Below are 18,003 nucleotides of genomic sequence, written 5' to 3' on the forward strand. Positions count from 1 at the left end.
AGAAAAACAGAAATAAATAAAAATTAAATTATAATTATCATTTTGGGCGGCTATTTGTGTTGTTTTTAGGCTCAAATTTACTTAGATTTTATGTTTGGTCATAAATGTGCGTATTTATGTTTGCTATGTTTGCTATGTTCTTAAACTGCACATTTTACTGCATACTGTGCAAATATGACAAAATATGTCCCAATAAATAGCATTGTAGGTGACACAAAATACTTACTGGTAATAGTTTAATTGACTATTAATTTTGAACTTGCAAACAGATTACAATAAATTAACCATATATTACAATGAACAGGTCCACATTTCTCCTCTTTTGTTGAGACGAATTGTGTGATGATTTCATCAGTGACTTATTAGCTTTTCTGTGCTTTCTCCAGAGCAAAATGCAGTAGTATTGTTTGAATTATAAATACATTTATAATTGTTTATATAAATTATAACATTAATTAGTTAAATTAAATTAATATTATATAGATATTATATAAATATTAATTAATTTATAATATTATTGGTTTTTTTTTGTAGGTTTTGTGAAATAAATATTGGCATAGCATTGCTAGAATAAGCCGTACTGGAAAAATAATTTGTACCTATAGAAAATGAAGAAAAAGTCTGCTAGTGTACTGCAGTCTAGTGTGTGAAGGAGTCATACTAATCAAACGTCATTGTTTGTTCTCAATTGCGATGATACAACGTACATACATAACTGCTTGGTGCAGGGGAAGTGGCTGCAATGTAAATAGCTTTACTTAGTGCTAAGAAAAGCGTCTGATTACATTCTACAAAACAAAGGTCCGCTCTGTATCCTTAGAAACTTCTTTTCTCTCTGTGCACCAATTAGTTGGCATGGAGTTGTCTATTTTTTTTTTCCAATGGCATAGCAAGCTCGACCCTTTGATTCACTAAACACTGCCTCCACTCGGAGAGCATACGCCTTTTTTCCCTTTTGCAGAAAGTTAATTACTTTTCCTGTTGCTTTTGTAACATTACGCTTTAATGTCGGAATGTTTGTTGAGAGTTTTGTTGAAATGTCTTAACAATCGCCAAGGGGGAAAAAAGACTTCAATGCACATAATAAGAGAAAGAGCGAGCGAGAGAGAGAGAGAGAAATCCTTTAAGTTACTTGCTAAAAGTGTGATGCACATGTTGGAATGAAACATTTAAGCTAAGAGGATTGACATGACTGCTGCAATTAACACTTTATGTGTAAAATATGTACCCTCAATAGTCACAACATTAGATACACAATCCAATGAGATCCGGTACAAGAGCTGAATCAAAATGTCTTCCTTTCCCAAAGGTAATATCAATCACTTCTGATTGACAGCTTGTCAGAAAGGTTTACCATATTTGCTCCAATAATGGCCTCCTCTATTATAGGCGCCACATGTGAATAAATTAATGCTGCACCTCAAATAAATAATTACAATATTACAATATCAATATAGAATAAATACATGAACACTATGTTATTGTTGCTGTATGATGGCTATATATTTTTAAATGATATATTATACTGCAAATTAATATGCAATTTTATTTTAATGAGTTGATTTTATATAGTGTATTTTTACAATGTACCCAACCCACTATTCATTCACTCCTTAGTCACACATCTTCATCTGTACTTCAAACGAGAGGCGGGGTACACCCTGGACTGGTCGCCAGCCAATCACAGGGCACATATAGACAAACAACCATTCACACTCACATTTATACCTATGGAGTCGCCAATTAACCTTGGATGTGGGAGGAACTCTGAGGACCTGGAGAAAAACGCTGCATTCACAGGGAAAACATGAAAACTCCTAACTGTGTGGCCAACATGCTAACCACTTATAAATATATATTTTTTTATTCCATAAAACATGGTATTCTCTGCAGTTGAGTGAATAAAAGTTCCTCACCGAATGATTTGAAACAGTTCTCAGTATAAGGCTGTACGACTGCTACAATAACACACTTATTGTTCAGTTCATGAAGTCATCAATAGTAATACTATTTCCACACTTACTCTCTGGAGGTACTCTGACTTTGTGGGGACACCCAGACAAACTTCTGTGATGGGGGTACAGGCCAGTCACATGACCCGTGCCATCGCAGCCCGGAGTGGGACACTTGATGTCCCTCTTGTCTGTCCTCGGAGAGTCTACGGAAACATGAAAACATGTTTTACAACATTCATACAGACAATGTAAACCTCTGTGTACAATAGGAATCATGCATTTATATTGTACACGGGCCAAGAGATTGAAATATTATAATATCATGTAAAAGCCAGACACTTCTTTTTTCATAAAATACATGTATTAATCTGTGATTTTAGTTAAGGCTCTAGTTCAACACACAGCATTCACTTCTTAATGCCCATCCGTGGAAAGATTACATGGAGGATTACACATTTAGCCACGGTCATTTGAAGAATCAGAGGCAAACATGAGAGGTACTTTAGCAGGATTTAAGACTTATGGTCATGGTTAAATATCCACTTGATTCCTATCTCAATCCAATATTCGGAGTAGTTGCATTTTTGTCTCTCTCTTCATTATTTTAGTTTGTTTATATTAGTATATGACTTCATTTGTTGCCAAAATGTTGGAGTGACAAAGAGGATCTCAGCGTCTGAGTTTTCCTATTACTCTTAAAACTTGTTATTCATAAAAGTAATGTATTACAAGATAACACATTTTAATTAATGCACCCGGGCTGCACGGTGAACAAGTGGTTAGCACGCAGGCCTCACAGCTGGAGACCCAAGTTCAATTCCATCCTCGGCCATCTCTGTGTGGAGTTTGCATGTTCTCCCCGTGCATGCGTGGGTTTTCTTCAGGTACTCCGGTTTCCTCCCACATTCCAAAAATGCTAGGTTAATTGGCAACTCCAAATTGTCCATAGGTATGAATGTGAGTGTGAATGGTTGTTTGTCTATATGTGCCCTGTGATTGGCTGGCCACCAGTCCAGGGTGTACCCTGCCTCTCGCACAAAGATAGCTGGCATAGGCTCCAGCACCCCTGCGACCCTCGTGAGGATAAGCGGTAGAAAATTAATGAATTAATGAATTAATACACCCATTCATAAAAAAAATTAATATTGTGATGTAAAAGAAAACTTTAAATTGAACAGAAATACATGTGACAGACACTTTTTATATGAAGACAGCCATTATAATTAAACTATTTACATCTAACGAAGCTTGATATATTACTAGAACTTTATAAAATGAAGAAGTAATATATTTGTGTTAATGTGGTTAAAACATGGTTAAACTGTATTGCCCACTATGTATGGTTCTTCCAAAATACTACATACAGTATACTGATTTGCTGCACCCCATAAAAGCATATGTGAAATTGGCTGAATTGATATAAATAAAGTATGTAGCCTCTATTTGTAAATGTCTGAACTGACCTTTGCCTGCAGGGTAGCTGATCCTGTTGTCCATGTCCATCATCCTGTGGTGCCTCCTCTCACTGGTCATCTGTTCCATGAGGAAGCGGTCCATCTCCCTGTAGGCGTGATGCAGGGCCTGTCTCTGCTCCGTCTGCAGAGCAATGGCCTGCTCCAACATACTCAGGTTGACTCTGCCTCGGTCCATATCCAGGCCTCTCTGGTGGAGGTCCAGCGCCCAGCCTTCCAGTCGGGGATGCTTCTCTGCCTCGGACTCGCCATCGCTGTCCTCCTCCGCCGTCGGGCACAGCCTGTATCTCAGCGCCTGGGCCTGTAAAAGGCCTTCCCTGACCATGAGACCTTCCAGCTCAGGGTGAGGCTCGTCCTTCACGTGGCTGTTCCTGAGTGAAGAGTCATCAGGGGTTCTGGAGGGACTGCATCCGGTCATCTTGGCAGAGAAAGCCCATTCCAGCTCCCTCTTGTCTATAAGGGAGCTCTGAGGAGATGACGTGCTGCTCAGCCTGTCTTGACTTTGGTCTTCTGCTTCATTATTGAAGAACTCCTCATCTTCATCCATGTGGCCATCAGGGGTGCTGACCTCACACTGCGGCGAGGCTTCAGGCGTGGCCTCGGACCACCCCAGCGATTCATTAGACTTTAACGTCGAATCGCAGTGATCATTTCTGTCAGTAACACCATTGAATGGACTTAAGTTTGAATCTGAAACAACAAGAAACCTTCATTATCGAACATGTTTTGTTTTTTTTTTTACAAGTCTTAACACAGCAAACATGTGCTTTTGTGGCAGTCAACACCGGGATAACAATCTGACATCTTTGTAATCTTCACAAATCCATTTAAGGTTTTACATTGTCTCACTTTTCTTTGAATAATATCATGAGAAAAACATGTTTTGATTCCCAAGCAATTACTGGCAAGTACATTTCAGATTTACAACATTTAGGAAATATGATTTTTTTTTCCTGTGTGAGCTGAACATGAAACACGGAATTGATCAACTAAATTGTTTTCTTCTTTCCTTTATCTACCAAAGATTTAAGATGAAGATTATAGGGGATTTACTGTTCCGTAGTAGAAAATCATTCAAAAATATATAATAATTAGTTATGGGTGTTTTTTAAATTGAAGCTAAACAGAAATATCTCATCTGTTGTAAAACATATGGAAAAACAACATTCTTGTTTTTGTTTTGTCACAAAAGATTTATAAATTATAAAAAAATAAGATAAAACAGTTCCACCCATCTCTGTGTGGAGTTTGCATGTTCTCCCCGTGCATGCGTGGGTTTTCTCCGGGTACTCCGGTTTCCTCCCACATTCCAAAAACATGCTAGGTTAATTGGCGACTCCAAATTGTCTATAGGTATGAATGTGAGTGTGAATGGTTGTTTGTCTATATTTGCCCTGTGATTGGCTGGCGGCCAGTCCAGGGTGTACCTCCAGCACCCCTGTGACCCCGAAAAGGAATGAATGAAATTATACTTTCATAAGAAATAATAAAGTATATTATTTATTATACTACAGTATCTGTATAGGTACTACACCAGTATGTTTGCTGTACATTGGACTTTTTTGACGTTTGTTATACAGAATGGAACAGAACAGAATATAAAACAAATGTGTTGAGTCAGCACGACTACTATTTTGTATCTGTGGTCGCTTACTATGTAAGACCTGTGAACATGTACTCATATGCAGTAACTCCAGTTGCAAACAGCACAGTCAGATTCATTTTTAACTGAAATCCTGGCCTAAGGTAACATACTCATGTTTGACCACAAGTGTCTCAGTAATTTTAGCTATTTTGTAGTGCATCATCACAGTGTGCCCCCGCTCATTTTAATTGCATGGCCTTTTAACCCACAGAGAAAACCACAAAAGCGACTCCAGCCTTGTGCACTTTACGGTCTGATCGTCAGTGGGAACAGACAAAGAGGGTTACAGAGAAGTTATCCCTTAAAATGCATGTGAAACAAGACTTATTAACACCAGCGATTTATCTCAAGTCGTGGTCAGTGATTAACAATGCAATGCTATCAACTGGACTGATTCCACCAAATCTCTCTTGATCCTCTCAAACAGTTCAAACTTATGCTCTGTTAAGTCTCTTTGGGCCATGGGGCTTTTTTTTTTTAACTTTCTATCCTCTTAAGTGGCCAGACAGCATGAGAGCAAAGCAAAAAGTAGGATTCAGTGGTGTTGAGGAGATAGAAAGGGATATATTGGGGAGGAATCAGATCACATTTGTGGTCGGGATGATGATATACTGACATAGGAATTAGCAGACAACTTACTCATGAGTCAAAATGTAAATTAATCCTCACAAAAAGAGCTTTAAAAATCAACTAAATGAAAATATGGGGCTCCAATAACTAGGCTGAATGAAATGCATGCCGCCAGTACAATGCACATTACCGTGTATTTATTTATTGATTTATTATTCAACTAATTCAAACCCAGCCATTTTTCAAAAAGCCGTCCCTCTTGATGATGACAAAAAAAAACGTAAAAATCAATTTTTGGTTGCGAATGAGTTAATGATAAAAATCGTTGAATTAAAAGTGTAAACAATGGTGCAAATTTTAAATGAATGATTACAAATTGAAATGAACTACAAGAAGCATGGGAGAATATCTCTTTAAATGTTCTGAACTCCTGTTTCCATGCTTAAACTAACATTTAAGGTTAATTTGACCTTTATTGAAAACGTGACTGTTCCCAAAGACATGATATGTCGGCAAGGTCAAAACCTTCATCTTCAACACCATCTTTCTGTTTTGTCATGAGTCATTTCTTGAATTCAGTGGTGTTTCTCATCTTCCTTAACAAAATGCTGGCACTTGCAACTTTCTTTGGCTCCATTTTGAGTTATCAAGGTGAGAAACTGAATTTAAGACATACCTCAGAGTCAATGAATTTAAAAACAACCTTAAATGTTAATTCATCATTTACTGTATATGCATTTACAATATGTGCATTTCAAATTCTTTTCTGCATGTAAAAATATAATTCTGAAACTATAACACACAATACACACAAATTGATTCAATCAGCGTCAGACCTTCTGGAACAAATTAATGACGCTAACCACAGATCCACTGTCTTCATTATCATGGCCATCCCTTATAGAAACATACAATACGACCTTTACTTTTCCTAAAATGTTAGTAAAGTAATTTGAACGATATGAAAAGCGCAAATGTAACAATGAAGGCTTTAGCACGGTACTGTACGTTTAAAGACAAACCTGCACAGTACAAAATGACAGCCAGCTACATGTATTTACATTCATGCAGCAGGCGAGCTGGGTTTTGTTTGGCATCCAGCTGGACGTGCAGGCCCAACACTGCTGCACACACACACACACACACACACACACACACACACGTGCAGAGAAGTGCAGTGAGAAAAAGGAAAAAAAATTGGATCCCTGCAACGGTTTGTGCGTTGGACCAGGTGAAGAGTTGTCACTCCAGAATAGCCATTAGCGGCACTCTGCAGCAGGCCTGCACTTGGCTGCAGATGAACACAGCGCGGATCCACCAAACAAGAGGCTTATTTTTACGCCTTTTTTTTGTTTTTGTTTAAATGCAGATATGAGCGCCTTCCCCGCTGTTTAATTCTCTGTCTACTTTTAGCATTTTTAACAGTGGGAGAGCGCACCACTACAACTGAAAAATAAAACACAATATTTGCTTTGACGTTTGACATTTTAATTCAATTTATTTTTTATTTCTCTTTCAAAACATCAACAGAAATAAGTAAATTATAGTGTGCCAATGGCATGTGAGTTTAAAGGGCATGATTCACCTCCTGAAATCACTTTAATCATTGTAATATGAACCCAGGAAACAAATAAATTCCATTTCCACTGAGCCACATGAATCCACTGAGCTACTCTCCTTGTCCATTTAACGACACACACATGTGCACTATAATGAGCTGTAGACATTATGCCTAATTATGTATTAGACTGTGTTAGAGGGCTTAACAAAAGCTTTTGAAAGGGACAATTACGTTTGTTGCTTAGTTACATCGTTAAAAATATACCAAATCAGTGCAAATTACGGTGAGTGAGAATGCACGTGTTCACTGTGGACGCTGCCACCAAAATGGACAAAACTCAAGTCATTAGAGAAGGGGGGCAAACATTTTGAAAATCAAAAAGTGTTTCTGATGATACATGTTGGAGAAGACTTAGTGGAGAATAAGCAGACCAACAACATCAGCCAATCTCGCCAAGCAATGCTGACGGCTAATTTGTTCTCCACAATGGCCGACTTGAATTGAAATTCAATTTAAAAAAGGATGGAGGGAGTCTCATTTAAATCAACTGGCACGGGCTCCCATTCACTTTCTCATTCTATGGATTCAATGGCTTTGGACCGGCCCATTGACGAACAGATGAGGGGGGTCGCAAAGCTGGCCCCGTCACAAGAGGCTGCCGCCAAGTCAGAACTATCATGGCAGATCAGCTGTCAAAAACTTGCATTTAGCGGACGCGACACGCAAGTCATGCGGATGCGGTGGCGGCGGCGGTGTGGTCTTTCACTTCCACTGCACAATGACCGAGGCTGCTGGCTTGCTCGGTGAGCAGAGGGAGGGGAGGCAAATATGAATGCAACAGATGGGATTTTAAAATTCAGTGTCAATTGTTCATCAAAACAGACAAAACAACAGGACATCTGTTTACCTGCTGGAGTGTCAGTGTTCCTCGCCTCGTCTTTGTCCCGCAGCGGTGCCAGGTCCTCGCTCTCGTCGGCACAGGCCTCACTGGGGCTGTAGTGGCGAGGCTTCATCAGCAGGGACTTCCTCTTGTTGATGGGGGCGCCCTGCACCCCTTCCTGAGCACTACGCTTCCTTACCAAGGACCCATATGGGCTGGAGGGAAAGTACCGAAGGGGACAAAAGGAGCAGTGAGGGGTCAAGAAGGGGCAGCTTGGAATAACAATATGACTACTGACAAGCCCGACCACAGAGGAACCTTCAAAGTCCAACGCAATCTGTTCCGTGACACCCGATGACTTCCTCGTTGTCATTCTCATTTCAAAAAAGGTTGTCATAACACCTTGGATTATTCCACAATGTTTTTAATATTCCTTACTGAGCAGTGACCATTGTATTATCAAACTAAACAAAACTACAATAAAGTAAAACTGCTCACTCAGGACACAGAGCAGAAGGAGGATTAAAAATGTTCCATTTCTCAATGAGCTAGTCATTTTCATTTCAGCCATTTGCATGATTGTACCCCTCACCACTTCACGCTTGGACCTTTGCCCCGGTTTTTCAAAAATATATGAATAAGTAAATCATGCTGTTTCATGGTTGAATATGGGCATTGTAAAGGCACAATAATCCCTTAGAAAAACACAGACTACTGATGCAGTCGGTATCCATGCAAAGCTGAAACTAAAAAAAAAAAAAGTTTGGGAAGCACTGCTTTAGCCCAAGCAGCCACAATCCATTCTCATTCGGTGGCGTAACTCGCCCGGTGCTGCCTCCGTGTTAGCCGTCTTTCATCCATCGTTCTAACGCCCTGTTTATACCAATGTCCAGCGGTTGAAGTCCTTTTGTTAATCCTCCTGGAATAATGGTACACTCCGAATTCATTTGCTTCACTTGGTTTTTCACAGTAGCGGAGAGATGGGCGCAATGTTGTTTTGTAGCATACCGGTAGTGTATCGGAAGGCGTACCGAGGTATTACCAAAGGCGTGGCGGGCGCTAAGTGTACGTATTACGTCATGTTTTCTGATTGGGTTGTCGTTGCCAGTGTACATACTGTACGTATTACGTATTGTTATCTGCTGCCCTACGTAATACATCCCTGCATTAGCGGGAATGGTCCACAGTCAAAGTCGCACAACAGCATTTTCCCAGATTTTGTACACACAAGGTGCATTGTTGACTTTTTAGAAAATTAAAGGCTTTTAAGTGCACCTTATAGTGATAAAATACAGTATTTACGTTGGCATCTACTTGGTAAAACGGAAGTCAGTTCAGTTGAATTTTCTACTCTATGGCTAACATTACCTTTCCTACTTGCCATTCCTGGTACCCTTCAGTGGGTGTATAAAAAAACAAAGGACTCTTATTGAGTTAAGTCTTAATCCATCGCAATGGTTCGAACTCCAAATGGCGTTTGACTTTAAGGTTCCACTAGTGTGGTACACTTTATGTTGTAAAAATCTTACCTGCTATTCTCAGTAATGACGTCTTGATTAGCCAGCCCTGCCAAAAATAAAGATCCCATTTAAAAGTGACACATGCAATACCCACCCCTGGCCACTAGGGGTACCTTTGTATCGCATCGAGGGATTAAGCGGTACAGCATGTTTAATAAAATAAAAAAGAGCATTTCACTATAGATTTGTTTCTCTTCATCGCCCGTGGGTACTGCCAGTACAAGAACAAAGATGCGGACACTTCATTGATGTGAAAAGCTTTTCATTGAGTCACAACTGTCGCCCGTCCTTTGACAGAGCTGACAACATGATCTAAAAGGGCTAAATCAATTTACTCGTGTGAAGTTGTACCCCTCCTCCTGTGAAGCACGACCAATAATAATCATAATAACGCTTTTCATGAATCTCCCCCCAACATGCGGTAATAGCGGCGCAGGCCTCACAGGCCCCTCAACACTTTCATAATGACATTTCCAGTTTAGAGGCTTTCAATCACACATTCTATACACACACACACACACACACACACACACACTCCTTAACTAATTTGAGCCGCTGTTACAATTTAATGAAGTTCTTCCCATGTGAATAATCAAAGCACTTCAGGCCAATAAGATAATACATGAAATGTTATTATAAAGTTGGATTGTTGAACTGATACCCCTAATCGTGGAGATAAGTGGACCGTGAGTGTGTGCGTGTGTGTGTTTAAACTGGCTTACCTGTGCTGCATGTTTTTAAAGTCTGCTCCTCCCCTTCGGAATCCATCTGCCAATAAAATATAAAGTGTAATTCATCATGGTTATGTTTCATTGACACATACTTCAGCTTTTAAGGACATATATGACCAAAATGAGCTTCAAGAGTGCTCATAAACTACTGCAAATTGGAAGCAAAATTGAAAATGGATGGTTGTACTGCAATTTTTGGCCCTTGTGGCAATGTCAAGTACTTTTATAAACATTAAAAATGTTGTGAATGGACCAATCTCAATATATTAATACTGCCAGTAACAATGTTTCAGATAGTGGTATTAATTCTTGTATTATTTTGTTAATATGAATTTAGTGGAACCTCGGTTTCCGTCATTAATTTATTCCAAAAGATATGACCCAAACCCAAAACCCAAACCCAGGAAATAAGGTCACTACAAGTCATTTGTTGCAGACACCCAATAATATTAACAAACCATATATTTAAAATTATAATAACAATAAAATTATAGTTTTACCTGAAGAAAACAAATTGGCATAATCATGAATGATAACTGGATGGACGTTATTGTTGATGCAGACTTCCCATACATCTTTATAAATGTACTGCCACTTACAACTTTATTTGGCCCCACGACAGTGAGTCTGCAACAGATGCAGTACAACATAAACAGACTAGTTGGGTAAGTGGAATAGTATACGAAAACCAGAGCAAAATTTAGCAACATTTTCAACAAAAACTAGGGCAGGTTTGACTGCATGTTTAAGAGACACAGTTATGCTGTATTGAGATACTCTTGTTGGAAAGAACTACTTTTCCTTCCGCCATGTCCATTTGAGTGCCAAATATATTTAAATACTGGATATCTGTATTGTAGTTGTATTGCATAAAAAGTAGAATTTTATTTAATATAGTTGCATAAATGATTCATAAAAATGTTAACTGATGTTGATAGCATATTATTTACTTCCGTTACTGTGGCATTGCTGGAATTGGTATCAGCTGCCAATGTCTGTTTTACTTGGTATTGTACTGGTAACAAAATATGTGGTATTGGCCATCACTAGTGAACAAATAAACCTGTGAATACAGGTTAGTATACTTCATATATTACCATAAATTAATTTGTGTTTTTACAAATTTGTATGGGTGTCTTTAAGCTAGAAAAGAAACAAACAAAGTCATTCACCACTCTCTCTTTGTTGGGCAACTACACTCTAATGGTTCTTTTATTCACCCGTGCATTAAAATAATTCAAAAAAATGTATGGTGGGTGTACATCATGGTCACCTACTGCACGTTCCATTTTCATCCTGACAGAAACACACCAAACTGACAAAAAGCCCGAAAATTATGTTGCTAGTTTGAGGGTAATTCAAAAAGCATCCCAAAAGTAAGACTGTTAGGTAAAGTTTCAAAGGTGACTAAAAACCTAATAACACTATATAATAATAATGACATTAAAGTGCGGACAGCATCGCCGCAGTGTGTGTGTGTGTGTGTGTGTGTGCGTGTGTTTAGACTAGAAATAGTCGCCAAAATCCATCCACTCTGTCCGTGTGTTGCTAGTGGCTCCCAAATAAAACCTATTAAACATAATTATTCCAGGCTGATGGTGGCTCATAGTGGTCACAAGCCAGCGAAATGTGTGAGTCACAGGATGCGCTGTTACTTTTCCCTGGTAATGGGAAACATGACTCCTCTCTCTCGTTTGCTGTTGTGATTGAAGGCACTGACCTGTCATACATTTATAATAGGGGAGCAGGTGTGGCAGTGATGGACCTTAATTTCCTTTAATAAACCTTTTTATGTGGCGCTCTCTTAATGCCACGCCGGGCCCTCAGAGGTCCTGCTCATAATAGGTTCATTACTTTTGATTACTACACCCTATTGAGACAAACAACTCCACAACAATATACATTATCTTGAGTAAAAATGAATGTAGCTCGTTAGTTTGGAACACTTTTCCACACATACACACAGTTTGTGTTGCTCCGAAAGCAAAATGTGGCTTTTGCATCCTCTGACAATTAAGAACATTCATCAAAATCAAAGATGGTCATATCACTCTCGCTAAATATCAACGCTGATATACACCTGTTTACTTGTAAGGTGTTTTCTCTTTTTAATAGCCATATGAATTATATAAAATGATTCAATCCCCACTGTACAACTATACATTACTTAACTATAAATGTAGTTTACAATGGAGGGTTCAATTATTTTGAGTCCGACAAAATCTTAAAATGTAACAAAACAAAAACATAATCGTACATTAGGCACAACTGTTGGTTATTACAAGAAACACAATATTATTTTCCAATGTTGATAATTAAAAAAAATAGCCTTAAAGTGTATAATGTGGATTTTTGTTCAACTTCAACTTAAACTAAAACTAAAGCAAAAGCAAAAGGCAAGGCTTTAGGATGCTGTACATACATTTTGAAATTTAAACTTTTATTAAATTTAATTTAACTTATTAACTTCATTAAATTCAATTTCTCATAAAATGTAGAATAAGCAAATAAAATATTATGGTAATTTTTTCCACAACTTTACAACAGCTACAATATGAAATAGTAAGATCTGCCATTATGTTATTCAAAACATAGTCAAACACAAATGTAAATTTTGCATTTTCAGTTTTCCGTTTCTTTCTCATGCCTTATAGAAACAGAGAAACTGTCTACTTGATGCCTTTTGTAAATATAATATAAATATAACTAAACCTTTGCTAAGACCCTATTTTACTGCATTACAGCTAAAACGCATTAGGAAACAGACAATACAAGAGCAACTATTGACTCACTAAAGAGTTACAAAGGGTGCACATCATCTCCATTTGTGGCATTGTGGTGAAATATTTTCACGTAATAATCTGGTATATGACTGAATAACGCGTTGCCTTAGCATGCATTTACCTTTGATTGTTGTTTGGGGGGCACTCTGTAGGAAAAGATGCCAGATTCACACTGTCCAGCCTTATAGATGTTTGCACACTTCTCTCTCATGAGCTGATCATGTAGTTCATTCCCTGTATTAGAAAAACAAAACACAAATAAATAATAATAATTATAATAATCTTGAAAATAGACCCTAACTTCTTTCAACATTTTCTTCCCAGAAGTGGGGGGTCAGGGTGTACTAATGGCTGACGTGGAATAGGGAAGATGATGCAAATTGATTGATCATGTTACTTGTCTTCTAATTAATACAAAACATCCAAGAGGGAAAACAAGGTAGAACACAATGAGTACATTTATCCTGCTCACTTCACAGATCTTATTATGGAATTATTTATTTATGTTAGCTTTGAAAACACACACACACATCTTAATTATAGCTCACAGAGCTGTAAAAAAGGGGGAAAAAAGGGAGCGTCAGTAGGGAGGGGTATTCACTCTGGATTCATTAGCATATGAAAAAAGACTCATGACTATTTGAGCTGGTTCATCATCTGCTGAATCATATTTATGCGCCCTTCACTCCCCCCCTTCCTAATATTTAAACACACACTCCCAGTCTGAAACAAATTACACTCCTCAGAGGACAGTTTCGGACCCTCAGGAGAAGGAGGGGGGACCGGGGAGGATACAATGATGCTGAGGGTCTACCAGATCTTCTATTTGGCTGCTTGCTGTCCTTGAGCCCAAACACCCCCCTTCCCTCTCAACCCCATCTGCTAGCATTCCCACCACAGAGGGGCGAATGGGCCGCGACAGGGGGAGTCCGGCAGTCATGAATAACCATGGCCTCGCACCATTACCACCAAGCGACCTGAAGATGCTGGGAGAAGAAGAAGATACCTCCTGACATCACTACAACAAGAAGACGACTTTGGTTGCAATTGTGGCGTTTGGTGCCACTCTTCCTTATTATTAATGGTGTGCAGCTGCTACAAATATTCGTCGCTGACCTTGAGTCCTTGCGTCCCCTGCTTGCCTGCTTATCCCGCGCACTTGGGACGCTCTGGTATAATTAACACAGCCGCTATTGTGATGGCAACCACAACCCCCCCCCCCCCCAAAAAAAAGCAATAAAAGCCAGGACAGAGGTGCAAAGTAAGTGAGATTCTGAACTGGCTGTAAAAATTAATTGCATTATTTACATTTGTGTGAGATAAAGGGGCAAATGTGATTAGACAGAATAAGATTTGAAAATGTCACTGTTATGATTAGATTAGACTTTTAATACAATTACTGTCTGCTAGTGTGGAAAGAACGCTTAGATTAGAAATAAAACTCCTGATTCACTTCCTTCTCTTAACCTTCTCTTCAGCAGTATCATTGTGAATTATAGGGAGCGGGATGGATGCTCTGTGCAAGGTCACTGTCTGGTGTGCACCCCCCGCCACCCCAATCCCCAACCCCACCCCCGCCCTTCTTGTTTTTATTTCCCTTCCAGAAGCACACTGTGCGAAGAAGGGGTTAAAACTGGAATGGATTTAATTATGGAATGAATGGAATTATAATGCGCCTGCAGCAAGTTTTCCTCCTTATTTATTAAAGCAGCTGATGGGCCAGGTTTGATGAGCCACTTCTGGCATAATTGAGTCATCACACAAAGAGGGTTCCTCGCATTCAGAGTGGTTTTATCAGCAGCAAACAGACCTGATTACTGGCAATTACACTCTGATCTAGGGAAGGAGGAGAGGGGAGGAAAAAAAATCTGCGGGGTAACTTCTGTGTTTATAGTTTACCCCAGGAATAATTTTCACATTAATTTTACATGCTAAGTGTTTCTGTTTATGTGTAATAAAGAGCACGAGATAGACGCTTTTACTTTCATATTTCCTTGTAATGAATGTTTGACGACATGGGTGGTTTGATCTCATTTTTCTATTTAACGCCATAGTAGGCGTGTTTCCATCTGCCTGGCAAATAGAAAGTTTGCTGGCAACAGCAAAAAGGTCAGCTGGCAGCAGCTTCACCTGTAAAGCGATCACCCCTATTTTTTAATATATATAGATTATTTCCAGTGGAAGGCAGGTTCAAATTGGATTCAGAGAACATACGATTGCTTTTGCCATTGACATGCAAATGGTTTTACGGTGAGCAAATTAAACTTGGCTGTGAGATTAAAATCAACTTCTGTTGAGAGAATATAAACACATTTTTTTCTGAGCAGGACACGTAGCCCAAATACCATCTGGGTTGAAGAGAGTAAAAATAGAATTTGTCAACTATGTTAATTGTATTAGTTTGACATACTGCAATGGAAATGTGAGTTTATTATACTTTTTTACTTGTGATTTAAATTGCTGTATTTTGTAAGGTGGAATTCAACAACAATCAACAATAACCACCCCCCAATACAATAGATGATGGCAAATTCAACAATATTAATTTTATTGATTATTGCTAATCTAACCTAAGCTACTGCTCAAATTCTATACAAAAGCTACCCATAAATTGGGCAAATCAGCCAATATTTTTATTTAGCATTCATATATCTACCCTCAGTGTTTTTCATTTATTTGGTTTTATTTATGTCTCCACTAAGTCTGACATATTCAACACCATTATTAGCAAATTATTCATATATTCGCAGTTTTATGACATTTTAATCCTTATTTTTACATTTTACTTTAACTCCTAGTTACTTCATGATATATTTTAACACCTTCCTTTCTTCTCACACAGGATGGTAATGACAAAATGTTAGCAAGTAAAATGTGTAAACATGTAAAAGTTATGGTGTGCTCTGCTTCTTCCTACTCCTTTTCAGACAAGTTGATCAGGCAACTGGTTACGTTATGTGTGTGTGTGTGTGTGGGGGGGGGGGGGGGGGGGGATCATACCATACCATAATAAAAAGTCTGAAAAAATATGACTCTGCTGCCATTCTGTGAACCATTCACAGTAAAATCTTGAAAATCAACAAACATTTCCGACACAACAGCCTCTCAGCTCCACTAGAAAGTGTTTGTGCCTTCTGCCAAAGATGACTTCTAAATATCGCTATCTTATCTCCTCTCCAAGGCAGACGCGCTTCAATAAGAGGACACCGCTCCCAGAATTCTTACCAGACAATTAGGAGCCTGGCTAGCGGCTCTCGCTTCAATGATTTGTTAAGATGGCATAACTACAGGGGAAACTTGTTATTGGAGCGAGTTAGCAAGAGGCCCATGAAAGAGTCAGATGGTGACACCTTTGCTGAGGTGATTTTAGGAATCTTGTCATCAGATTCCAAAGTCATCCCTAAGCCTTTCCTCTAAATTGGAGCCGGACCACACAGAGGCACCAAGTCCGGATTGTTTCTTCTGACATCAGAGAGTCAATTTCTGTTTTTGACCAAATTTCTGCTTCTTTTAGTTCCCCTCTCAAATGAAGGGTGCCGAGATGATCTGCCTATTTTATTTGTGAATTTCAATCCAATTAAGGACACCAAAATGTGGAGACTAATAAAATTAGTATCTTCTTAGCCGACACTACGCTTCAATAGCGGACGAGATGAAGAACAGTCTGCCAAAGCACCCTCGTGTTAGTTTCAATCTTTGAATGCTGTTGTCAACATGCTTTTTTCAAAACCTGCCTAATTTGGGGGACAGGTGTTAGGGGAAAAAGAAGTTCCAACCCCGCTGTAACAATGAGCAGAGTAATCCTGCTCATTGTGCCTGCCCAAGGAGGCCCTTTTATGGAGGTGCTTGCATGAATGCAACCAGGTGGTCTGCAATTTGGAAAAACGTAGTAACCGTTCCGCTTAATCCCCCGCACACAAAAGGCAGGTCTCTTGTGTTCCAGGGGAGATGTCCAAGGGGTGAAGGTAAAATTTTACCTTGGACATAGTGCTCGCGAAAGAGTCAGGGACTGGAGCAGTGATTTCTAATCAGATTGCACTGAAGTGAACAGCTCGCATGGCAGCTGTAGTTTTCCCAGGGTTAATTACCTTTCACTGCGCTCTCTAAATGAGTCAGCTGTTCCTGTCATTAAACAACTCCACTCTATCTCTGCCGCACACACACTTTCAGCACTTAAGGCGACTCGATGTTGATGTATATTTACACCCGGGAGAGTGACCATAACCACAGAGAAGCTGAAAACAACCATAACACCGCCCATGACCCCAAACCTGAATATGATTATAGCACCTGACCCACATACAAAGTCTTGCCCTTAAAATAGAAGCGCTTAGACACTCATCTCCACAAAGTAAAGAATACCACACACACTTTTGACCATGACCATAAACGTCAATTCTACTGTCTCCAAAAGGTACATATAGGTCCCCACATTGTAAGAAAAACAAGTCTGTAGCAGCTACTTGCTTTATGCTAAAGCTAAATGCATATGACCACCGAATCACCTTTATGAAAAACACGTGGCAGTGAACACATCGCTAAGATTAGTAAGAAGTATCGCCAGACCACACCTGACCAGAGCCAAGCTAAGTAAGCCTACGCCTGGCAACTAATGTTAAAGTTTACATTTTTGAGTGGATATCATTGGCTCAAAATCTGTATAGATAGAAAACAATATATATTTCACATACACATTAAGTTCACATACGTTTATGCATGTCATCGACAAACTGCTTATTGAGCTTGGTGGCTCAGGATGTTGGGGAGAGTTTTAAGTGATTTTTTGCCACTGTATAGTAAAATCCCTTGGCCACCTGGATTACAAACTCTAGTCCTTCAACTCATGCCAGTATAAATCCGTGTTAACTCGGATTTACCTCTGGCAT

The 18,003-nt window shown here is 39.1% G+C and overlaps 1 protein-coding gene across 6 annotated transcripts in view; it reads right to left on the bottom strand.

Moving 5' to 3' along the window:
* The window catches only part of st18 (ST18 C2H2C-type zinc finger transcription factor), a 53,069-nt gene that overhangs the window by 16,117 nt on the left and 18,949 nt on the right, over positions 1-18,003 (bottom strand). For 5 of the 6 annotated variants that reach the window (XM_058068396.2, XM_058068394.2, XM_058068393.2 and 2 more), the window contains 6 exons: positions 13,239-13,351; positions 10,326-10,371; positions 9,613-9,649; positions 8,111-8,298; positions 3,419-4,117; positions 2,024-2,158 (listed from right to left, as the gene is read on the bottom strand). In XM_058068396.2, coding sequence (XP_057924379.2) covers positions 2,024-2,158; positions 3,419-4,117; positions 8,111-8,298; positions 9,613-9,649; positions 10,326-10,371; positions 13,239-13,351 — 1,218 coding nt within the window. Of the gene's footprint in view, positions 1-2,023; positions 2,159-3,418; positions 4,118-8,110; positions 8,299-9,612; positions 9,650-10,325; positions 10,372-13,238; positions 13,352-18,003 lie in introns of those variants that run through there. The other variant, XM_058068399.2, reaches the window with a different exon arrangement.

Source organism: Doryrhamphus excisus, linkage group LG6 (genome assembly GCF_037039965.1).
Source record: "Doryrhamphus excisus strain RoL-2023G ecotype Guam linkage group LG6, RoL_Dexc_Guam_v1.1, whole genome shotgun sequence".
In the NCBI taxonomy this organism is placed as follows: Eukaryota; Metazoa; Chordata; class Actinopteri; order Syngnathiformes; family Syngnathidae; genus Doryrhamphus; species Doryrhamphus excisus.